Genomic DNA, 24,359 nt, shown 5'->3' with positions numbered 1-24,359 from the left:
GATAATCAAACAGAATCCCTCAGAGCAACGCAGACTATGAGTGAGAATTTGATATCCAGATGTGTGCATCGATCTAATGGGAAAAAAAAAATCTAGGCACCAGCGAACATTGTACACGCGAAGAAGTATCCGAGCTGCATCAAGTGAGAAACCAGCTAAAAGAAGCGAAAGAGAAAATCAAGCACCTCGGGGATAGGGTGATAATGTACAGGTACAGATGGTTGGAGGAGTACTACCGCGCCGACAACCTCGAGCGTCATATGCCCAGTGGTGTCCACGTACCCGGCCTTGCTCAAATACCACAAGGTACCTCGTCTCCTGGCCTCTGCCCAGAGTTCTTGGTCGGGGATAGTATGTGAGAGATTCGGGACTGGAGGAATCGAATGAGGGCGCTTGTGGGAGGACGTTATTCTGTGTCCGAAGTTTAGATTCATGACTACTCCAGTATAGTATTGATACATAGTCTATCACATCATGCTTTGTGCCTGTTCTACAAGACATATCTGATCAAAACGCAGGGTAATACTACTTGTAGGCGAAATAGCAACCTCGGCGCTATTCTTCTTCACATTACATTTCGTGACAGGTAAATATATGTCCGCGAGAATCCCCTTCCAGAACAAGGACCTGTTGGTTTTTTCTGCGGGGAGAGCTGGGCTCAGATCCTTGGCGGGAATGTGGTAGTGTTGAAGTGCAGCCCCTGCATTACTGGATGTTGCAGAATACAGCGATACAATCTTCAGGTGCGGGTCCGTTCGCACCGCAGAAGGGGTCAGGGACAAGCCGTGAACACAAATCGTTTGTGTAACCTCCCTCCCATGAAACCTACTGCGACTTTCAACACTGCGTGATGCAGAAGGAGCATCGAGGAATACTCCTTGCCCATTAACCAGGGTAGAGGGCCTTCAATACAAAAAGATAAGCAAAAGATCTGATTGCTCCGTAGAATGCTCACCACTGTCTGTGAGTTTGTCTGCTCTGGTGTCAATATCATCTTGGGCGTCCTGGGGATCGACAGTCCAGGGGTCAAGTGTCGACGAGCTGGGTGTGATGCTCGACGATTCATGATGCGCAGGATTCTCTGGGTCGGCGGTCCAGGAAGCCCACGACGACAGGCTACTAACTACGCTGGTGGAAGAACTGGCTGGAAGCTGGACAGGTGGGGGGGGTAATGCTTCGCGGCTGCATTGTTGTTATGTACGAGCTTTTCCGGATTTTACAGAAGGAAACCAAATCTGGTCCTTCCAGTATCGCCCCATTCATTCTCATCCCATAACTAAGAGTCATAAGCAATTTAGTCGCTAAGAAAATATGCGCAGCACCTACCTAGTGACGACATCATCACGTGTGAGAGTCATACGCGCCTGCCCATGCACAGCGACTGTGCAAGTGTTGGAAGCGATGCTGTATAGCGTGGCTCGGTAGCCCTTCCGATCGCCCCCAACAATGAAAACTTCTTGGCCAATGATATTATCGAATGAATCCAACTTCGCGTTGCATACCTTTATCACGAATCTGATAGGGACGTTGATCTGTCACAAGTGTCAGAAATGCATGCCTCGAAGAGATCGATACTTACGAGGGAGTGATCACTATCAGATAGAAAGGTCAAGCAAGCGTTTGGAAAGTCGACGTTTTGTACAATTCCTTTCCTCTGATACTCCGATCCACGAGCAACACTCACGACATCTCCAGGCCTCACATCGTAGCCCCTTTCCTGTGTGTATTTGAGGGTATCGGGGAGTTTGGTCCGCTGAACGACTGCTACAGGAACTCGAATTCTTGACGGTCCGACACTAGTACCCACATCGTCCCCAGCTAACATAGGGTCTGTATCCCGGAACCATAGCATTGCGCTCCCGGTGGGGAACCACTCCACGATGCCGCATTTCTTCCAGTGCTCGCCCGCAAGCACTTCTATGTGATCTCCTACTTGTATAGATTCGGACTGAGGGGGAGGCTCGAAGCGCTGCTGCATGGATAGCTGCGGGTGAAAGACGTGATGCAAGGGGCGACGATCTAAGTAGTATCTCGAAACAAGCACCTATGAAATGAGTGTTAATGAATCGTAAGATTGTAATTTATGCGTAAAACCAACCTCTTCTTTGGAGACTGCCTGACAAATGTGGAACATATCATCGCTTATTTGAATGATGTGGCCCTCCAGACCCAAGTATGGACCTGCAACGACTCGAATTTCGTCGCCAACATGAAAAATACGCTCTAGATCCTCCAGTCGAACGTCAATTTCTCTTCGATGTCTATCGAAGGTTATTTCCAAGCGCACGGAGCCAGAAGCGTGATCCGTCGAAACGACTGTACCGATCTTTGAGCGAATTTCTCCTGCAATAATCCTGACCAAATCGCCTGTGCGCAAGAATTGCATCGAAAACGCGAACAGTGTTTTCCTGACGAAGGGTGTGTCCCACGCAGACTGCATGTGCAGTTTGATGTCATCAGCATGAGGAGAGGCAACAATTTCTAAGCGATCACGGTGAAATTTTTTCACCAAGAGTCCCATGTAGTATTGTTCGCCTCTATAAGAGCATCCCACAACTTTCCCATCACGGAGAATATCGCGAACGGCCTGGTCATTAGGGAGGAGGCATCGGTCGAGTAGAGCCACAGATCCACCAGGCATGGGATAGGGAAAGTCCCGGAGAGCGATTAAGATGGAGACGAGACCATTAGGTTGATCGGAATCGAAAACGTAGCCTATGTCGCCCTTGTACTTGCCGTATTTGATCCTCACCCACCCTGGGTTAGGAAGTTTGGAGTGTGAGTGTTCAATCGCTTGACGTTCTTCTTCTGAGATTCGAACGTATTGTTTAACGGCGAAACTATGTGAGGGCGGGAGTGATGCTGCGATGGTTCTGGGGCTGTCTGCGACAACATACAACTGGCCTGCTACCCAACCGGACACAGTAACGAGAAATCCTTGACTCCGAAGGTGTTCGGCGATGTAATCTGCGCCATTTCCTGGCATGCAATGAGTGGCATACCACGACATTAAGGATGAACGTACTCTGAATATGGAGAAGGTACATTCTGCCTTCAATCGCCCGGGGGAACGAGGCGGCCTTGCGATGGCGAGCATGGCGCCCTTCTGATGAAGAAGGCGGGTTCTCTTGGATCCTATCGTAAATGTTATCGAATGCTGCTGCCAACCTATCCTTGGCTGATGGGCCAGAAAGGTGTGTGGCTGTCGGCAACCGCATTGAAGGGCCTTCTTCATCCTCTTCACCCTCTTCATCCTCTTCATCCTCTTCACCCTCTTCATCCTCTTCTTTCTCGTCTGCTTCGGTGATGATGTACGGATTCGACTATACGTGTTGTTTTAGTAGCAAAGTCGTCAGAATGATATCACACTTACTCTGAGTGGTTTACACGATTGTTTGATACGAGTGCTGGAGCCTATCCTCGACTACATCTATTTAGTATTCAAGTCATAAGGAATGATAAATACACTTACTTTAGGACGTTGACGCGATCGTTGAACGGGAGTACTTGAGAGGTGGCCGTTCATCCTCGATGAAGACGAGGGCAGAGGCATGTGTCTGGCCTTCAAGGCGTAAAGGTTTGCTAAGGCAATGCTGTCGTCGCCGTCGCCAGAGAACAACGCGTTTCTAGCATCCTTCCAGTCGTCTGCAATGTATCGATCGCCGAGGTATGAAGAAAATGCCTCATCCATCTGAGGATATGTCATGTCGGTAGTGAGGAACTGTTCAAGAATGCACCATGCGCCTTGATCTGCCAATGGCGATGGCGCCGTCCGCAAATTCCCTACCAGACACAGGCTCATGAGTGACTACAATGACGATATTTGATCATGACTCACCGTCATTAGCACTTCGCGCGCGCTTCAAGTTCGACGAACACTCATCATCACTAGAACATGCCGCGCGCTTTGACATTTTGAGAATCTAGTTAATGATAACGTCAATTACTGCAGCACATAACGAACCCAAAGACTCACATGTTACTACGTTATACTCACAATTATCCTTTCAAGACAGCAGCGAAAGAAATTTGTTTGGCAATTTGATTACGGCGGAGTCTTCATAGCAAATAATGTATTTAGACAACGTGTTCTTGCGCGCAGCAACGTTAAACTAAGTACCTCAGACATTATATATAATATTCGATGAGGAGCTCACGCTACATGCTACGTACTGTCCAAATAAATGATAAAAGTCAGAAAGAATTCTAGGTACGCGAGAAGCATTGATATACGGAACGACAATTGTTATTCAAACCCAGTCGGCAATACCCGGTATAGGACGCCTTCACAAACTTAGTATTAATGCTGTAAGGTCACTGAAACATAGATTGCTTATATTGCTCATGCATAGCAGATCAACGGTACCGACTGACCAGGCGTGTCGAGACCCACCCATATTGAGCGCACAATCTGACGTTTGTACAGCTTCGGGATATTGAGACCCTCGTTCAGCAACAAACAGAGACACTGGAAAGCCAAGGCAAGGAAGATGACAACCTTCAAGAGATCCAAAAGATCCTCTACTCGACAGAGGTAGGCACCTCATTTATACTCATCTTCATCTCTCTTTAGCTTATCCGAAACTCGCCGGCCTGAGCAGGATGGTTTCGAAGTTCCTGAGAACGCTCCTGTCGATGAAGAGGAAACTTTCTGATTGTGCATGCCGCTGGAGTATAGGAAGAAGTTTTCGTGTCATATCCTTTTACCCTCAAACCAAATGTTCATTAGCATTCACTTTACATCTTGCACGTTTTCGTTGTTCCATCTCCATGTTCGCCAATCTCTGGCCGTCGCTATTCTGGCCATCACGAATTAGCGCTTCGCTATTTAGTATCGACTTCAATGTCTCACCATTCTCTTCATTCTCTCCGCCTCTGACTTTCCCCTTCTATTGCTCAAAATAAGATGATGCAAGGTGAGTTTAGACGGGGTGGAAATGATCTTTAACTCACTAATTGTTGACCGAAAATAGCCCATTCCTCTCCAACTTACCTGTACTTTCCGGACAAGAACAAAGTCCTGAGGATTCTCCAGCTACCGGTATGTACTATGTATAATAACTTGCACCTTATGGATCAATTGCTGATACTTGCCGTTCAGAGTGATCCGGTTCGGCATCGGCTATCAATCATTGCTTTTCTCTAACTTGTGATTGCAGCACCCATTCGTCGGATTCACGGAGCACTTTCGTCTAATAGGATATCTTGCGAGCACCAACCGGGAGCTCTCGCCCCTTTACGTGAGTTTTGTTCAGAATCATCTATCTTATCTCATCGTGTTGGTTTGCAGCGTGCAGAGCATGTATCGACGAACTCAGAACACAATATTCTGGATATCGTCGGCATACTGGCTGTTCCAAGCCACAATAGAGTAATGTTTTCCGAAGTATATGAAAAGAAGAGGGTGAGATCTTGATTTTAATGGAATTTTGTCATTGACAGAATGGACATAGACCGGCGACGGCGATTTTCTGCGGTTGATCGACAGCGAACTTTGTCGCCCAAATGTATTAGGGTGTACAAGTGTTGTGTGGCCCGTGAGCATTACTTCCGGTGCACAATGTTGCTGAGAAATGATTTTGCTCATCCACAGCTTGGCATGTTGGATTCTTCCATCCGCTTCTATGTAGCACCATTCCCAGATGGATTCTCGCCTTGCAGCCCTCTCGCTGCCAGTGAGGTTGCGCCTTTGAATGACTTCATGATTCGTACCCCTCGCAGTGCCATCCAATCTCACCGCTCTTCCAAATGCAGAATTCACGTCTATACGTTCGCAAAGAGCTAATCTGCAGGCGCATTATTTATGTTTCGACAAGATATTTTGACCGAGAATGTGTTTCACGCTACACTTTGTGTATTTTCATTCGAAACAGTGATTTACTACCAGTGAGAGACTCAGGAACGACATGATCATTGGGGATGAGGTGTGTTGATATAATGTACTATTAATGATAAAGTACTGCCACAGACCTTGCAGCGCAGAGTTTGGTATGAGATCCAAGACTCAAAAACAGTACTCAGCTTGGCCAGAATGACTACGCAGACGCGGAATCGAACGCTGAGTCGGGATTGGCCAGACTAGTGCTTCGGAATACGTTAGGCGGGATTCCAATTTTAGAACTCAACTGATATTTATCATTGTTTAGTCGCTGGCTGAATCTGAATCTCGATCGTCAACATCTAAATTTAGGATTATCGATCAATTCGCGCTCCCGCAAACTACTTTGGGTGATCTGAAAGGTGAGCCCCTTTCTGTCACTTTATTGGCAGTAACGTAAACGAAATTAGATGTCTCGTATGGTACACACAGTGTGCATGGGGCCGTTACCCAGTCAAAGACAGAAAAATTCTAGTGAGCATTGTTTGTGATCAGTGGAAGTATCGGTACTATGTTTTATCAGACGCAAGTTGACATATGGATGGACTCTGTCAGTCCGTCTAAATTTTTACTTTCCTGCCGGCGACTTATCGCCTCATCCAGCAACCAAATCAATTTCAACCTCAGACTGTCATCGCGCCGCACTCGCGCCATCTGGCAGCAATCAAGGACGGCTTCGACCGCATCGTGAATAGAGTGAAATCAACGCTTGGGGTGCGTGTTATCATTCTGATTAGAACAATCACTCAAGAACGCCCGAATTAACTAGCTATAGATCATATCATGATAATGTACATGACGATGTGAAGCCTGAGGGCTTTGTACCACAATACCATTAGAATCAATACCTGCTGTAGCATATCACTATTCAACTCACCACTACTACTTCCTTTCATGGCGCCCAGTTTGAATATCTATCATCCTGCAACATATACCACTACATACATATGCATCTAGCAGCAGCAATACATTGTGATGACTACCACGCGATAATCGGCTGACATTTCATGTAAGACTACATACAAATCTAACATATGCGAAGGAACGATCAATTCAGCGAAGCATCCGTGTGCACGTGACTCCTATGGCAAGAGTGATTGCTAATTTTATCATCGTACGTACTGTGCATCTCATCGTGTGAACAACCTCGTGCCAGCACGTTGGCAAGTCGAACCGTCATCATGGCCACAATGGTACATTTTATCTTGAGTTCCATTGAAGCTACTTACTCAATCTGTTATGCAAGATCCCAGCTGAGGGAATTGACCGAGACATTGAGCTGCTCAGTCGCAGTGTTCCTGTCTGGCCGACACAGCTACGGCGGTACACCGAAATAACACTACCATGAGCGTGCATTGCTACTGTGACCGACATTGAGTACTAATTATGTGGTCAACAGCGAATCTTTAGGTCGCGATTACAACGTGCAGAAGATGCAGATCGACTTCGCTCAGTTCGTTACCTTTATTTGTGATAAAGTTGATTTAACTGCGATATCGACAGCCGTGAAGTGCGCGGGCATTGGGAAGAGTTTATTCATCCGTCAGGAGCTATATACCACTACAATGCGAAAAGTGTGAGTACCGCCTTATATTTTAAATTTCATGCTCACTTATTAGCGATAAAGAAAACATACACAGGGATGAACGTGAGGGACTGTTCCAACGAACAGCTCCAGAAGCTCGAATCTTGGATCAAGGTGTCAAGATCCAGACTAGATGGAAAGCCGTGGTTGTTGATCGTCGAGCCGATCTTAGCGAGAGGGAAGGAGATCTACCCGTATTACTACGTGGTACCCGAGAATCGCGTCATTACCTGGATCGAGCCCGTGGATGGCTACCTCCTGTTTCAAGAATGTACAACGGTATGGCACTGGAACCACAAAAGTACGTTACGTTTTTTGTGTATCGATTGAAGTTTATTGTATAGGACTTGAACTGGAGGCCCAATATTGGTGAGCGATGTTCTGACGGAAACAAACCAGAACATTTCTCACTGTTGGAATAGGAAACACGTTGAATATTTTCCGCATGGGATTGAAATTCATCGTTCGGAGGTGAAAACTTTCCGACTGCAATTGAATTGGTATCGCGTAGGTGAGTTGTTTATATTGTAGCGCCAGATGACAATAATCTAATTGACGAACAGAGGCCTTAGCCTTGGAACAATCTATTGCGGGCTCAATATTCTGGACCTTGGAACAAATGAAAGAAATGATTGCTGAGCTAGCTACTGCAGGTACGCACCCTGATTTCAATTTGGGTCTTCAAGTTGATGGCCGAAGGACAGAAGGACTTGCAAGAAGTGATGGAGTCATGGAAGAGCAAGGCGTCGCAATCTGCGGTACGTGAGTCTTGTAAAAACAGGCGATTTTGAACTTATATCGTTACATTCTGGCAGGTAAATTATTCCACATACTCCGTATGATGTCCCTTTCTCATATCAGACGTTGTTGATTGAGGCGCAAAACAGGACATCACGAATATCTGAACCACCATGGCCAACCCGAAGCTCGCTTGATGCGAACACATTCACTGGGTGAGAGGCGCAGAGATCTGGAAAAATCTCCCTTCATCACTGCCGTTGCCGTTGCCATGCTCTGGATCCCAATAATGGTGCTCAGACGACTCCAAAAAATCTACGTTGATGGTCTTGTCAATGGGGTCGACATGAAGGCATTCATAGACGATTTCAGTGCACAAGCTAAATCCCAAACTACGGTTGTAAGTGCTATGTCACTGACCTATGAAGGCGCTTACCGCTTAGGCTGCTAGGCAAGTGTCATCATGGCAGTTAACGCCAGCATTCTTGCCATCCCAGGTTTGGGTTCAACACTTGCTACAAAGACGCTATGCTCCATATCTTTTGTTTTCAGTGTCTACTGCATTATCGCATGCACGATGGCACAACAATTTGGTCAACGAATGCGATCCCTTGACTTTGCGGTTCGACCATTTTCTTATTTCTACCGTCTGAATTTGACATTAGTGCTTGGATAGGCGTATTACCTGCAAGGCAAGATGGCCAGTTTTGTGATTATTGCAAGCATACCAAGTCTTTTATATCTCTCGAGGTAACCAAACATTCGATCTCGATTGCTTGTGTTACTCACAGCAACAGTTTGGCCTTTACCATTCTCGGATTTCTCACAGGGATTTTCGAAGCTGAATACGGTTTACCCTTTACTGCGAGGATAGGATGTGGGTTGGCCCTTATTATTGGCACAGGCCTTACAATTCCGTTGGCGATCGCTGCTTTAGGTCCTGGGCTGATCGGGTAATGAGAAATCGAGTCTTTCCTGATAATGGGATAGGGATGGACGATGTAGATACTTGTTTTTGAAGATATATAGCCGATCGCATCCTGTACATGGTCTCAGTCGTGAATTTAGCTAATAATTGAAGGGCTCTCTAGAACAGCGTTGATCAAAACTTTACATAGTGCGTGGGTGTTACAATTTCTGACAGTTTATTTCCCTGGACACTTCATAATTGAGATCCAGACCACACTACATAACTATTGCGAGGATATTGTAACTCTTGACAACGTATCTCCATAGACACATTGTTGAAGGTCAAACGTCGTTATCAATAGATAGCGCGGACGTTCAATCATACGCTTACATAATCACGCTCATTGTTTAGACTTCACATACGCTAAACACACCTCAGTTGGTTCTATACAACTGAGGTGAGATACATTTGTTACTTACTAGTACAGATACTAACGAGCTACCTAGTTTATCTTCTATAGGTACATATTATATATACAGTTGGTTCTATACAACTGAGTTTATCTTCTATAGGTTATGAGCCCTGCGCTCTGAAACTCGGAAGAAAATTTTACGCGAAAGCTCACCAATCAAAGCTGCACTATGTCCTTCACTACAAAGTTAGGAGATGAGTTCTTGAAGGTTCCGAAGCTAGATGCTTCAGGAAAAGACTGGCCTCTATGGAAAGGCAGACTCGAACTCTCATTGTCAGCAAGAGGGCTCATGGGGCACCTCACTGGGACGGTATCAAAACCGACGAATCCGGCTGACGGGAAATCCGCTGGGTGGTTACCATCATCACCAGACGAGATCAAAGCAGTGCAGACTTATGAGAAGGAGCTCGCAGAATGGCTCGAAAAAGATGCCGTGGTCAAACAGCAAATTGCTGTCGTGTTGCCAGACAGCCTATTTGTCAAGCTTCTCTCAAAGCCAACAGCAAAGGACTACTATGACACGCTCAAGGCTCAATTTGAGCAGCGGTCACTAGTTGTCAGTGTTGAGTTGCGGCGAAAGCTGGGGGAGATGAAGCTCAAAGAAAACGGTGATGCCCGGACCCACATCGAGAAGATCACGCTGATCTGCGAAGAACTTGCGTCAATGGGAAAACCCATATCCGACGAGGACCTATTTAATATCATTTTTGCGTCACTACCCCGAAGCTATAATGGGATATTAACATCCGTTGCATCAAGTATCAAACTCCATCAGAAGACTCTTACCTCCGATGACCTAATGGGTCTTATCCTCGACGAGTATGACCGGCTCGCACTACAGGATGGTGGAAAGTCGAAGCCGAAGAACGAGGATGCTGCTTTCCAAGCAGACGGCAAGAGATGGAAAGGCCGAAACTCGAGAAACCCCATTACCTGCCATAATTGCGGCTGGAACGGCCACAAGAAGGAGGATTGCTGGGAAGAGGGTGGTGGAAAAGCTGGTCAGGGACCAAAGAACTGGAAGTCGCGCGGGAAGAAGAACAAGTCTGGGGGCGAGAACTCGAAGTCAGGCCAGAGAGCAAACACAGCTAACGAGAAGAAAGACGAACCTGATGGTGTCTGGCTTGCAACAGTGGAAGATGCATCACCCGCTAGCGCAGGAGCAGCAACTAGCACCACTGTCGAACTTTATGACAGCGGAGCCTCACAGCATATGTCCCCTTATCGAGATCGCTTTATCAACTTCAAGTCAATTTCCCCGCACCCCATCCAAGCCGCTGACAAACGCACCTTCGAAGCCATAGGCAGGGGTGATTTACCCATCGAACTTCCAAACGGCAAAAGCAAAACTCGTATCCTGTTAACGAATGTTCTATATGCACCATCAATGGGAGTAACACTCGTCTCAATCAGCCGACTCACCTCTGCTGGGTATGCAGCACTTTTCCGTGATGAATCTTGCAAGATCTTCGATGCCAATAAGAAGCTATTAGGCGAAGTTCCCGTTAGAAACGGCTTGTATCGAGTACGGCGTCCACTTACCTCATTCGCGGGGGTCACCAATACACCCAAAATCTTGACCATGGAGGAACTCCACAAGCGTATGGCCCATATAGCACCATCATCCATTCGCGAGATGCTGGTAAAGGGCATGATTGACGGCATCAAGCTAGACCCTACACACGAGACTATGGGCCAGTGTGAATCATGCGAGTATGCAAAAGCAACACGGAAACCCATCGGGGACTCACGGGATCCAAAATGACACGAGAATCTCGGTGACGAGGTCCACAGTGATCTGTGGGGACCCTCTCCTACCCAGACACAAGGTGGCAAGAGCTATTATTGCTCATTCACGGATGACCATACCCGCTATACTTCCCTATACCTTCAATCAGCAAAATCGGACACGTTTGGGTCTTATAAGACTTACGAAGCATGGCTGAAGACTCAGCATGGGGCCAATATCAAGCGCTTACGCTCGGACCGTGGTGGAGAGTACCTTAGCGATGAATTCAGCCAACACCTTCGCGCTAAAGGTACAGAACGAAAACTTACCACTCACGACACACCACAACACAATGGTGTCGCCGAGCGGCTGAACAGGACCCTCATTGAACGAGTCCGTGCAGTCCTGCATGCAAGCGGACTGCCGAAATTCCTCTGGGGAGAAGCTATCATGCATGCGGTCTATGTAAAGAACCGCACAGCCACGCGCACGCTAGACGGCAAGACCCCATATGAGATGCTGTATGGTAAGAAGCCAAACCTTGCAGACTTACCTGTCTGGGGCACTCGTGTATGGGTACATGATGACACTCGAACAAAGCTGGATATGAGAGCACGTGAAGGCCGGTGGGTAGGATTCGATGCTGAGAGTGGAGCACATCGAGTTTACCTCGAGGATCGTCGAACGGTCGCTGTCGAACGAAACATCTCGTTTGAGAGACAGGTTGGGACTGCATTGGGTCAGCGAAGCTCGCGGCCTGAGGAGGAGAGCGAAACTACAAACGGTAATCAGCCAGCAACTCCTCACACTGCCCAAACCCCTACCTCGAGCACAGAAGCTCCAGCACCCGATCCACTAGGATCAAACTTCGAGCATCAGCCACCCAGCCCTAGACGATCCACTTGTCAGCGGACAGAATCACCATATATGCGCAGGCTACGCAGCGGAGAAGGTACTCACGATGGAAGAGATGGCGACCCAATTATCCCTAGAGGCATGCAGAGGGTAGAGGAAGAGAGAGAAGAAGATAGCAGAGGTATGGGAGCATGTGGAGAAGGGTTAGGAAGTGAATTGGGATTTGACGAAGAACCTACCGCTTATGCGATGTTCGCGGGAATGAGCGAGGCCGAAGGCATGGAACCAAGCACTATTGAAGATGCGAAGACACGATCTGATTGGGCGAACTGGAAAGACGCCGTCAGTGCGGAACTAAAGAGTCTCGACGAAGCACGTACCTGGGACATTGTCCAACGGCCCAAGAACAAGAACATTGTTAGCTGCAAGTGGGTCTTCAAGATTAAAAGGAACGCTGCAGGAGAAATCGATAAGTATAAGGCCCGGCTGGTGGCACGAGGCTTCACGCAAGTCTATGGTGTTGATTACTACGAGACTTATGCACCTGTGGCTCGTCTCGCGTCATTGAGACTGATCCTTGCTGTCGCCGCACGCCAAGATTGGGACGTTGATGTCTTCGATTTCCACAGCGCATTCTTGAACGGCAAGCTGGATGCCGACGAAGAGATCTATATGGAGCTACCACCAGGAGCTGACATTGGAGGGAAGGACAAAGTCGCAAAGCTTCGAGTTGCGCTGTATGGATCTAAACAAGGCGCGTTAAAATGGTACAAACATTTATGTGGAGAACTCGCTGAGCTAGGGTTCGAACGGATGGAAAGTGACTGGGGAGTGTTCACAGCGCACATAGGAGAAGACCTACTCATCCTCGCAGCACACGTTGACGACTGCACCATAACCGGCAGCTCGAAAGAGCTAATCAAAGCGTTCAAGGTCGAAATCGCATCGCGATTCAAAATAACTGACCTAGGACCTATCAGTTGGTTACTAGGTATGAAAGTCACTCGAAATCGCGAAGCACGTACCATTTCGCTGTCCCAAGAGTCCTTCGTCGAAGCTATTATCACGAAGTACAATTTCATCAACACTAAACCCGCAGCGGTGCCTATGGACCCAAGTATGCAGTACACAAAGGACCAATCCCCCACTACGACAACGCAGATCGCTGAGATGAAGCGAGTCCCATTCCGTTCCGCGCTCGGGTCGTTGATGTACCTGGCAGTGGGAACACGTCCAGACGTCGTGTTCGCAGTTTCGACCCTGGCACAATTCGCCGATAACCCTGGCTGGGCACACTGGGAAGGGGTGAAGAGAGTATATCGTTATTTGTTGGGCACGAAGAAGTGGGCACTTACCTTCGGAACGACAAAGAGCGGACTCCTCGGCTACACAGACGCAGACGGTGCCTCCCAAGAACATCGGCGAGCAATTACTGGCTTCGCGCTGCTCGTAGACGGGGGAGCAATACTCTGGGGGTCGAGGAAACAAGAGTTAGTAACACTCTCGACGGCAGAAGCAGAGTATGTAGCAGCAACACATACTGCGAAAGAGATCCTCTGGCTCCGACGTCTCATCTCCGAGGTTTTTCGTCCACTCGAGCACCCAACGACCCTCTACTGCGACAATCAATCAGCCATAGCGTTGACGAAGGACGGATCTTACCACACACGCACCAAACACATTGACATCCGTTATCATTTTATTCGTTTTTCTGTTGAACAAGGTTCTATTAGTTTTCTCTATTGTCCCACTGATAGTATGGTGGCAGATACACTTACCAAAGCGCTCCCCAACATCAAGGCCAAACATTTCGCGTCCGAGCTTGGTCTCCGCGCCGCCGTTTGAAGGGGAGTGTTGAAGGTCAAACATCGTTATCAATAGATAGCGCGGACGTTCAATCATACGCTTACATAATCACGCTCATTGTTTAGACTTCACATACGCTAAACACACCTCAGTTGGTTCTATACAACTGAGGTGAGATACATTTGTTACTTACTAGTACAGATACTAACGAGCTACCTAGTTTATCTTCTATAGGTACATATTATATATACAGTTGGTTCTATACAACTGAGTTTATCTTCTATACACATCACAACTGTGAGCATCGACAGTACTGCACAAATATTACAACGATGCTGTAGCTGACCTTAGGCTAGCCGGGTGCTGCCGGCGGAGTTTCATTCTGAATGTCAATCAGTATATGAACCCTGTCGCGTCATCGTGTTAACCTTTCTCACCATCCACCCAGCCCTGCTCGTACATGAGTTGCTTATGGTTGTTACCACTTGAGAGAGATTCATAGTGAAAGAATATATACTCGTAGTATTAGTGCAGTTTACACATGACAATAACGTAGACTTTAGAATGACGTGAAATAGTATTGTATGGAGCCTCAGATGATTGTGAGATCTCGCCTCCATAATCTAAATGTATGATAACCTAACGCAAAGAATTCAGATCGAACACATCGTTACTTGATATTCAAGTTATGACGTACCCTCAATCGGCAGGACGTCCCGAATTTGAGCGAGGCCTCCTTTTTCGAGGATAATACATTGTCGGTACGTAGGGTCTCCTGACGAATTTCTCGACATTTACTTATTCAAATATTAGCGATCCACCATGCTTGACTGCTAGACCAACTCACACAAATACCCGCAAGTGTGGGTTGCGCATTCAGCAACGTACTCCCCTTGGGATACTCCCCTGGATCGCATGACAACTGCTGCCTCAACATATCTGTCCCCTGATGCGCAAAGACAGCATGGGTATCGAAATACATGCGCCTCACGGTAAGCCGAAAATCGCGAAGGATGGATTTTGTGTCCACGCCGGTCGGTCGGCCTGTTGGGTGGGTTTCATTGTGAGTGAGGAACTGATGTTTATGAAAATACTTAATTTACCATAAATACGTTGACAGTTCCCCCGTCTGACTGTGGTAATGAAGAATTCCATGGCGGGCAGTCACGATCCTAACAAGCAAGTTCACGACGTGTTGGTCAACTTCGAATTCCGGGGGTGCGAGCGTGGAACATTCAGAGCATGGGGAAGATGGTACGGACATATCAGGTTATGCAGTGTGTTCTAAATGAATTCAGACATTATATAGGCGAACGGTTCATATCACGGTATCCGCGCCATCCTAAGTGCATTTGGATGCGAAGTGCAATTTTACGGCACTTACCCCGCCGCGCCATCCTGATTTGCATTTGGCTATGAGCACGACATTCCATCAACCCTTCGCTGTATGACAAGCAGATTTTATGCACCGGTCAACCGTCCATGTCATCCAGCTATACCTGCGCCTGCAAGCGAACTTTTACAGCACAGAATTACTTCAGTCACCATCAGCGCTCGTGCGCCCACACGAAAAAGCGATTGTCATCGGCTATATCTTCATTTAGAGAGTTCGTAGGACGCAGGAAAAAGGCGCGCACCTCACCTGGCCCTGATACATCGACGAGGGAAGTGCCTAATGCGCCATTCGCTCACCTCAGCTCCAGTGATGCCAATACTCCAATCGCAAATCAATATTGCGAGCCAGAGGTTGCTCCTCTGCCTGCACGACCTCCTTCTGGAGGAGGGATTGCGCCCTTGGATCATGAAAGAGGCATTGACGGAGGGGATTGCGAGCCAGAGGTTGCCCCTCCGCCTGCACGACCTCCTTCTGGAGGAGGGATTGTGCCCTTGGATCGTGAAAGAGGCATTGACGGAGGGGAGGACATCAGCTTGGCACAGCGGAGACCGCGACGTCAGAACCGCCAGCTGCCCCTAAGATTCAGGGATGTGCTTCCTCAGCCTCCACCCACGGTGCCTATGGAAGTGCGAGCCCAACCTCCGGAATCTGTCGGATCTGTTGTCACTTCAGCTCAACGACTCGCCGTGCGTGCGCGCACAGTTTTTCGTACCCCGCCAAATATTTTTGGGCTAGTGCGTCAATACTTCTCTTCGCAACCGCCATCCCACGACCCGGAAGAGTATATCACTCTCGAAGACCTCTCGTTCATACCGCGCAGCCCTCAAGTTCCTGACCAACCCTATCCATTCGCTGCTTCGAGTAGCGAATCTCAGTACTATCCATATCCCAATCGCTCTTCCTTTCAGCTTGGCGACTGGTATTGGAACCAGGGGGTCCAAAAGTCACAAAGCGATTACACTAAACTGCTGGAGATTATGGACGGCAATACATTCAATGTTGCCGACGTGACGTCTACTCACTGGAAGAAAATCAACTGCCAGCTGGGTGCTAATGAGTACGACGAGGGAGATGGGGAAGAGTGGGAGGATGAAGATGCTGGATGGAAATGCACACCAGTTTCCATCGAGGTCCCTTTTTCTCGCACTACTGATATGCCAGGCCCTCGGCTTTACAGAGCCGCAGATTTGTACCATCGTTCTCTAGTGGCTGTGATACGGGAGAAGCTCGCGAATGCGCGGGACGACAAACTTTTTCATTACGAGCCGTACCAGCTCCGTTGGAATCCCCCCCACCTGGATGACGAAGTGCTCATATACGGGGATCTCTACACGTCTCCGGGTTTCCATGAGGCCCACAGCCAACTGCAAGAATCACCGGGGGAACCAGGGTGTGACCTACCCCGAGTAGTGGCTGGTATGATGTTCTGGTCCGATGCAACGCAACTTACTTCGTTTGGAACTGCCAAGCTCTGGCCCACATACATGTACTTCGGGAATGAGTCGAAGTATCGCCGGTGCAAACCGTCGTGTAACTTGAGCAACCATGTTGCTTACTTTGAAACGGTAAGCGTGCCGAGCTTGTGGGCATTGAGGTATACTCAAGGTTGTGTCGCCAGCTTCCCGACTCCTTCAAAGATTTTACTGGCGGGACCCACGAGGGTGCAACTCACTGTCATCGCGAGTTATTTCAGGGGCAGTGGAAAATCTTACTGGACGAGGAATTTATAGAGGCGTACGCGCATGGAATTGTCATCCGCTGCTGCGACGGGATCATGCGTAGATTTTATCCTCGGATATTCACGTACTCTGCAGATTATCCTGAGAAGTGCGTGATTTATCCCCGATTATATTATGTTGATTCTGATTTCATCAGAGTCCTTATAGCCACGGTTCGAAATTTAGGAGGGTGTCCATGTCCTCGTTGCCTCATTCCAAATGATCGGATACAAAATATTGGAAGGCCGCGGGATAGACAGCAACGCTCCACCCTGGAACGCAGTGCTCACCAACGAGGAACTTTGGTTAGCGAAGCAAGGAGATTGATTTACGAAAACAACTATGCAGTCAACAGCGCAGCGGTGGAACGCATTCTCAAGTCACACTCCTGGGTCCCTACCTCTGTGAGACTTGATTCCCGATTGCTGACAAGTACTAACCATGTCTCAGAATGCTTTCATAGATCGCCTCGGTCCAATGGGATTCAATATCTTTCATGCTCTGGTGGTAGATCTTCTACATGAGTTTGAAATCGGTGTATGGAAAATGTTATTTATTCACTTGTTGCGAATTATTGCTGCGCATGACAAGAGCTTAATTCATCGATTGGACGAGAGGTATGGTGTCAGATACCGCGTTGCTTCAGCTGACCTCTACCATCAGGTATAGGGAAACCCCGACGTTTGGCGCAGCCACCATACGAAAGTTTTCGTCTAATGCTTCCGACATGAAACGTATGGCGGCACGAAACTTTGAGGACCTCCTCCAGGTATAAGTTCACCGCATATCGATATTGAGTAGGACACTGACGCGCTATGTACAGTGTTCTATCCCCGCCTTCGATGGCCTTCTTCCCGAACCGCATAATGGAATTGTCCTGCAGTTACTATTTACCATGGCTCATTGGCATGGTCTAGCTAAGCTGCGCATGCATTCTGACCTTACCCTCGATATCATGGATGAAGTGACGTCGGCGCTCGGGCAACAACTTCGTAAGTTCAAGGCTACAGTCTGCGCCGCGTACCAAACCCGCGAGCTGCGCCAGGAGGTTGAAGCGCGTGCCCGACGCAATGCAAAGAAGTCTGGGAAACAGCCCGCAGGACTTAAAGGAAAAGGAAGCTCTCGCCTTGCGGAGCAAGGGCAGGCAGGAAGATCAACTCAGAATGAGCAGCGAACGAAGATATTCAATATTCAAACGTACAAGTTTCACGCCTTGGGAGACTACGTGTCTACGATTCGCCAGTATGGCACATGTGATTCGTATAGTACTGAACCGGTGTGTCCTATGCTTTTCAACGATGAACTTGACTCATTGACTTGTTCAGGGTGAACTAGAACATCGTACTCCAAAGGCCAGGTATCGCCGCACCGATCGCAAGTCATTTGTCAAACAGTTGACTCGAATTGAACGCCGCCAGGCTCGCATTCGCCGTATCGGGGACAAAAGTGTTCATCGCCCCCATATCGACATTTCTGAGTTGGCGACAAGCCCTCATGCCCACCATCATATTGGTTTGACCCAAAAGTACCCTGTGCATATAGGATCGTTCTTGCGCAGCCACCAAGGAGATCCAGCCGTCACAGTGAGTCTATTCATGCCCTGTCAGGAGACTTCTAAACTGCTCCTGCAGAATTTTTTTTCCAAATTGAAAGCCCATCTATTGCTTCGTTTTGATACATCAAGTAGCACTGAAGATAACGATAACAACACAATAATTATAAAGGACGATCGAATGTATCGGCATAACATCGCGAGGTTTAACTTCACAACCTACGATGTTCGCAGAGGCCAAGATGTGATCAACCCGAGGACTCCCCATTGTAATGTTATGGTTCTCCGCGCCGACACTGACATAAGGCATGAAGGTCACAAATATATGTACGGGAAGGTATTAGCAGTATACCACGTCAACGTGATTTTTATCGGACGCGGTATGGTCGATTACACTCCCCATCGAATGGAGTTTTTGTGGATACGTTGGTATGCACCCATCGATCAGGACTCCACCTGGGAGACCCTGGACCGAGTGGACTTTCCGCCCCTAGAGGACGAGCACTCATTCGACTTCCTTGATCCCGCAGATGTACTCAGGGGCTGTCACATTATACCTCGCTTTGACAGCCGCAAGAGACATCTCGACGGATTGGGTGCGTCGGCAAGTGCGGGAGACAAGGATGATTGGTGCGAATATTTTGTCAATCGGTGAGTCACTCGTACCATATATTGTCATACGTAGCAAGATCTTCATGACATTTTTATGTTAGATTTGTTGACCGCGATATGCTTATGCGATTCCATTTCGGGCTCGGTGTTGGGCATGTGTACTCTCACCACCTCGCTCCGCAGGCTGCAATCCAGCAAGATAATATTGCAGCGCAGTCCGCGTCCACTTCTCATGTCGGAGAAGGTGATGAAGATGCCAGAAACTCTGGAGAGGATGACGAGGAAGTTGACGAGGAAGTTGACGACGATGATAATCCGATGGTGAATCCCGTTGAACCATGGTATGGCAGTAGCCAAGAATCGCTGTTAGAACAGTACGAAGAGATGTACGCGAGCGAGGTAGAATTGGATTACGAAAATTAAATCACATTACAGTGAAAAACGTAACGGTACTCCATCCACGCCTACTCTAGACACTCCATGGCATTGATTTCGGCTAATTCAGTGTCCAGATTTAGAGTACGTATAATATTTGATGGACAGGATCCGCTTTGAGATAGCGTCGAGGCGATTTTGCTTGATCTAGCATTGAATTAGAGTTTCAGAGAGGTACGCCCAATAAATAACTCGACGGCGATCTAACTCACAAATCCATCACCCTTTCCTTGTCTTGCCAATAGCCCACAGCTTTCTCGTCCAACGCTCACGACTATATGGATTCAGCTGCGATGTTTGACTCATTTTTGTTTGACAATCCCGGCCTCATGCCCAACTCTGTCAGTTTTTTATTACCTTCTCAACTCAGTAAACCTGCTCACTCAGTTCTTCTAGGGCAATTTCGTTGATCTGAACGATATCGACTTCATCGGTTACTTGTCTGTGGGACATGGGCCGACGCTGTACCCTTTATATGTAAGTACCCGTGTTTCTGAAGTTACAAATGTTTCTCATTGTCGGCCCAGTGTCGACCAATGCTACATATTGCAGTACGTGGTTGATTTTGTGAGAGGTTACATACTAATTTTCTTCTAGTTGACAGTACACATCTCACTCTACGCTTACGTTCTTACATCAATCGTCCATCGTTCAGTCTTCGAGACACAACAGATGGCGGAAGTTCCTGTATATGTCAATTCTGTAAGTCAAATCTCTACTGTGTTTGCGGTCCCACTGAGAAGTTTTGCAGTTTTACGCTGTGAATGCTCAAATAAATTTTCCTGCGAAGTCCACGAGGGCAGGTCCCGATAACCGGTTCTATGTTGTATATGATGGCGTAAGTCCGCCTTTCAAATCTATAAGTATCTCGCCTGACAATATATTGTAGGTTAGTTCTAATGTTTCTAGCACTGTCATTCATCTCGCCCGCCATCCCACAGGTTATTACCCTTGGTCCCACGTTGACCTCACAGCCTTTCAGGCTATATCAGATGCACCCAACAGTGGCAGTCTCCTGGTCATTCCTGGTCCCGCCCTCGCGATGCCAGGCCACGTAACTGCACCCGACGGTGCAAATGGTGACGAACATTCGATACCCGGAGACCCAGCCAGTGCCCATGCATCCCCAACAGCGACGTCAAACTCGCCGACCATCTTTTCCTGGATTTCGTGCTCGGGCCAAATGGTGCACAGCGCCCCTGCCAGTACCCATCAATCACAGGCAGATGGCGGATCAACTCGGACTTCCTCGCGACAAAAGGCGAAAAAAGCTGCTAAAGCCGAAGGAGGCCTCAAGAACGTTATAGGGAGATTGCCAAAGTGGAGAAAGGCCTTTGCCTACCTTCGGATCCAGCTACGAGTATCGGTTTGCACAGGCGAAACCGGAAACCCCCACCTGTTCAATTTTGAAAGCCGGGCAGCAGCTATTCAGCTAGCTTGGCCTCGTGCTCTCCATCGGGCTAACATCGACTCCGGTGATTTGGAAATGGGTGGGCAGCTAAATCTCACTGATAAGCTAGACATGCTGACTCCGTTTCAGTGATGTCGTTTAAAACTGGCACTTACATGACTCTTGAAAGTATATTGGAATTGGTGCGAATTATTTTTTACTTCCATTGGCGTAGCTCATCCCAGAATAGGCCAACCCATCGCTTTCAGAGTTTGTCTATGATATCAAGCGCCTGGCGTCTTACTCGATCGGCGACTCTCACGGAGGCTTTGGTTTTGATGACTTGGGTGCGGGTGTCTTATTGATTGACACGGTCCAAAGACTGCTCCAGCTGTTCATCAGACCAAAGTCAAATATCCTGCCAATTAGTGTGAGTGTTCCGCATCCCTTTGGTCGTTAATCTTATTTCACCCCACAGCTTAACGGTTTTGCCTGCTTTCTCACCCATCAGATCTCCAAAGAGATCATGTGGCACATCGTTTTCCGTCCAACTACATCACACTCTGTTCGACTGGTGTTGGCCGATCTAGAGCCAGCAACGTTCAGGAGTGTAGAGCATCCACCCTTTCCGACTATGTCTCTGCTGGGGTCCAATGTAAGTCTCTTTCCACTGTGTGTTTCATTCGTTTACGACGTCTTTAAGTGTTACGCTGCTCTGTTGGAGAAATATTCGACTTTGACCAACATACCCGTCGACCTGCTAATTCAGTATCCAACCCCGGCTGAGGTATATGATCAGCTCTGCGAGACGGCTGTAATACTTGTCAACGAGCACGACGACGAAGATCACCCGGGACTCATGTCTAGCTTGGCTAAATTGTGCAACATTTCGTAAGTTCATTCCCAACCTGTTGTATTGTTGCCTGATAAGAAGACAGGGTCACTGAAGTCCACCGACTTGGCCGAACACATGATTGACCTATATTCATGGATGTCACCTACAGTAGTCTTGTAATATATGTACATCGGTATCTGTTTTTTTGCAAACATTCGTTTTGGATAGTTCTAAGTTAACGGGAGTCCGCCATGCTGAATATCTCGAGTTCCGCGGAAATCGAGACACTTACCGTGATATATGATACTCGACCTTCCACTGGCTCGCTTCGCGTCAACATGGTGATGTCACAACGAGTTCGGTCCAGCTATTCATGCCCGTCAAATACCGCCGGGCTTTTTCGATGGTGTCCAGGTGAGTCATCTGCTTTTGTTGACCAGGTCTTGTCCTTATCTTTGTGCTCTCAGTCCTCCGCAGCGCACGGTACCCATCACAATTCCCCTACACATGACCCCCGCCGCCCTGCCTTTTCTTTGAATCCACGAACGCTATTCAGCGGCTTTTCATCGCTGTTCTGCCACTCTCACTCCAATACTGATGGAGCAACCGAACTCCAGCAACGTCCAAGGCGGACCATCTTCTCTCGCGGACCTCGCATTGTCGACGTTCCTACAGTACAGGACAGAAAGGTAAGTATTTCTTCGCGTGCGCATCGCCGTTGTTCAATGATTTATTTGACTCTCGCCTTTCGTTGATGCTTTTCAATCTGCCATGACACACGAAACACTTGGTAAACTAACTTAGAAACACTCCCCTCAAACATCCTCCAATCCCAGGATCCGCTCGATCTCATCTAACTGGTCCCACAGATCCCTCAACACATCACGTTTTTCCTCGACCATAAGGGTGAGGATGCATTTCTCCCGCCGCGGCATTTGGACGGGGAGTTGGGGCGGCTGCGCATACGGATGGTTTTGCCCGCGTTCAAGTAGGATCGCATTTGCGTAGTCCCAGAAGGCCTGGTACGTATAGTTAGATTATATCAATAACACAAACACTGACGACAGTTAGATCTTACCATCGCGGTTGCGGTGATCGCAAATCCACGCTGCGCCTCATACTGTCCTTGTCCCTGTCCCATAAATCGTCAGCTCCTACGTGTTGTGCTTACTGACGGTTTCTGCTTACCATTTCAGACGTCGTGGGCTGCGCCTGATCCACTTGCTGCCCGTGGTCCTCCTGCTGCCCCTGCACCTCCTGTTGCCCCTGCCCCTCCTGTTGCCCATAGTCTCCCTGGTTTCCCATCAGTGCCTGCCGCACGACATCGTAAGCATATTATCTATCTGGTACGACGCGTTGCTATTACTTACATTATAGTCGCTGAGAAGTTGTTGAATCTGCCTCAGATTGCTTTGTTAATCACCACGCATCAAACGTCGTCAAGACTTACATTGATCTCGTTGGCGTTCGCTCCAGCCATTGCGTTTGGAAAGAGTATAGTAATAAAGATGCACTTGATCGATGAAGTATGAGTCCTATCACGGTATGTACATGCTTACATAATACGGCCAAACTCTGACATTCCATGAGCAAGGGTTTACCGTCCTTGTCGAAGATGCCACCACCACCAACAAAGTTGACCCCCCCAGCAAAATTACCATCAGTGCTTGATTCGCAGTCCTCCGTCGCGACTTCCTCACCCGACGTCTTCTAATGCGCCACCGACATCCGTACTCCCAGCTCCACCGTCGAAGATTGCACCACCGCCACAAATTATTGTGCCCACTCCTCGGACACCATACCTGTCGCAAGCGAGCCCTTCGACCATGGAACCCAAGTCGCGTATGTTGATTGACGAACCAACTGCACTGGCACATTTCTTGTTTTATCCCTGACCTGCAGGTATTTTCCCATCCCTACTTCCCTGTATACATATATTAATTCTACCCACAGTCGAACAAGTCCCAATAGATGATTTCACCCTCCCCCTCTCCCGCGCCGAAATCCTCATCCCAGGATCCGACCTAACACTCCTAACATGGGGTACCCTCGTCTACCACTGTGAATCTGCCCTCCGTCTCCTCAACTCTCCACCACCCTCACTCGCACCCCTCGTCCCTCCATCCCTTCGCACCGCCAAAGTCGAACTCATCGACCTCCGAACGATATTGCCGTGGGACGTAGAAACAATCGTAGAGAGCGCGCTGTAGGAGACGATCTGGCTGCAGCCCCGTACAGCACCATTTCCCCTTACTGGACGAAGTCACGCATACCTTCCACAGGCCGTTGCGGACCATCACACGAGGTTGCGGAATCCATGCACTCATCGCATCGCAACGCACTATCCGTCCATGTCCTGTCTGCATCTGTCCGTCCTCACTGGTGCGTTCTCATCCTTAGTTAGTAATTCCTAACCGTTCGCAGGACCAGTTACATATCAGTTCCCAT

The 24,359-nt window shown here is 48.2% G+C and overlaps 7 protein-coding genes across 7 annotated transcripts; 4 read left to right on the top strand and 3 right to left on the bottom strand.

Moving 5' to 3' along the window:
• Window positions 1–658: 658 nt before the first annotated feature.
• On the bottom strand, window positions 659–3,914 carry DEU56DRAFT_762413 (uncharacterized protein; the record flags this gene model as incomplete). Its single annotated transcript, XM_041350689.1, has 11 exons — window positions 659–700; window positions 830–903; window positions 956–1,182; window positions 1,327–1,532; window positions 1,685–2,044; window positions 2,099–2,979; window positions 3,026–3,323; window positions 3,374–3,424; window positions 3,473–3,691; window positions 3,738–3,808; window positions 3,839–3,914. The coding sequence occupies 11 exons, from the start codon at window positions 3,912–3,914 to the stop codon at window positions 659–661; spliced, it is 2,505 nt and encodes an 834-aa protein (XP_041200737.1).
• Window positions 3,915–4,344: 430 nt separating this feature from the next.
• Window positions 4,345–9,158, top strand: DEU56DRAFT_762412 (uncharacterized protein; the record flags this gene model as incomplete). Its single annotated transcript, XM_041350688.1, has 25 exons — window positions 4,345–4,362; window positions 4,427–4,534; window positions 4,907–4,916; window positions 4,974–5,041; window positions 5,160–5,240; window positions 5,291–5,404; window positions 5,454–5,537; window positions 5,594–5,675; window positions 5,722–5,761; window positions 5,888–5,924; window positions 6,147–6,240; window positions 6,289–6,352; window positions 6,374–6,428; window positions 6,482–6,592; window positions 6,921–6,992; window positions 7,125–7,201; window positions 7,278–7,331; window positions 7,382–7,454; window positions 7,506–7,764; window positions 7,808–7,832; window positions 7,886–7,974; window positions 8,027–8,221; window positions 8,351–8,601; window positions 8,878–8,951; window positions 8,993–9,158. 25 exons carry the CDS (start codon window positions 4,345–4,347, stop codon window positions 9,156–9,158), a joined length of 2,301 nt encoding a protein of 766 aa, XP_041200736.1.
• Window positions 9,159–9,752: 594 nt separating this feature from the next.
• DEU56DRAFT_749951 (uncharacterized protein) lies at window positions 9,753–10,154 on the top strand (the record flags this gene model as incomplete). The annotated part of the gene is made up of 1 exon (XM_041349488.1): window positions 9,753–10,154. A coding segment is annotated over one exon (402 nt), but the record flags the coding sequence as incomplete, so codon positions are not given.
• A 4,344-nt stretch (window positions 10,155–14,498) lies between these two features.
• DEU56DRAFT_762410 (uncharacterized protein) lies at window positions 14,499–15,237 on the bottom strand (the record flags this gene model as incomplete). The annotated part of the gene is made up of 5 exons (XM_041350687.1): window positions 14,499–14,612; window positions 14,671–14,748; window positions 14,821–14,919; window positions 14,954–15,017; window positions 15,077–15,237. 5 exons carry the CDS (start codon window positions 15,235–15,237, stop codon window positions 14,499–14,501), a joined length of 516 nt encoding a protein of 171 aa, XP_041200734.1.
• A 4,727-nt stretch (window positions 15,238–19,964) lies between these two features.
• DEU56DRAFT_762409 (uncharacterized protein) lies at window positions 19,965–21,971 on the top strand (the record flags this gene model as incomplete). The annotated part of the gene is made up of 10 exons (XM_041350686.1): window positions 19,965–20,027; window positions 20,083–20,163; window positions 20,214–20,237; window positions 20,284–20,388; window positions 20,438–20,524; window positions 20,576–21,176; window positions 21,227–21,279; window positions 21,327–21,506; window positions 21,588–21,731; window positions 21,780–21,971. 10 exons carry the CDS (start codon window positions 19,965–19,967, stop codon window positions 21,969–21,971), a joined length of 1,530 nt encoding a protein of 509 aa, XP_041200733.1.
• Window positions 21,972–22,726: 755 nt separating this feature from the next.
• Window positions 22,727–23,391, bottom strand: DEU56DRAFT_920297 (uncharacterized protein; the record flags this gene model as incomplete). The annotated part of the gene is made up of 5 exons (XM_041358422.1): window positions 22,727–22,930; window positions 22,990–23,043; window positions 23,100–23,222; window positions 23,282–23,308; window positions 23,362–23,391. 5 exons carry the CDS (start codon window positions 23,389–23,391, stop codon window positions 22,727–22,729), a joined length of 438 nt encoding a protein of 145 aa, XP_041200732.1.
• A 48-nt stretch (window positions 23,392–23,439) lies between these two features.
• Window positions 23,440–24,121, top strand: DEU56DRAFT_920296 (uncharacterized protein; the record flags this gene model as incomplete). Its single annotated transcript, XM_041358421.1, has 4 exons — window positions 23,440–23,454; window positions 23,506–23,546; window positions 23,590–23,753; window positions 23,865–24,121. 4 exons carry the CDS (start codon window positions 23,440–23,442, stop codon window positions 24,119–24,121), a joined length of 477 nt encoding a protein of 158 aa, XP_041200731.1.
• Between the last annotated feature and the right edge of the window lie 238 nt (window positions 24,122–24,359).

Source organism: Suillus clintonianus (genome assembly GCF_016758775.1).
Source record: "Suillus clintonianus strain FC179 chromosome Unknown DEU56scaffold_219, whole genome shotgun sequence".
NCBI lineage: Eukaryota > Fungi > Basidiomycota > Agaricomycetes > Boletales > Suillaceae > Suillus > Suillus clintonianus.
Note: the sequence above shows the minus strand (reverse complement) of the source record. Positions and strands in the feature narration are given on the sequence as shown.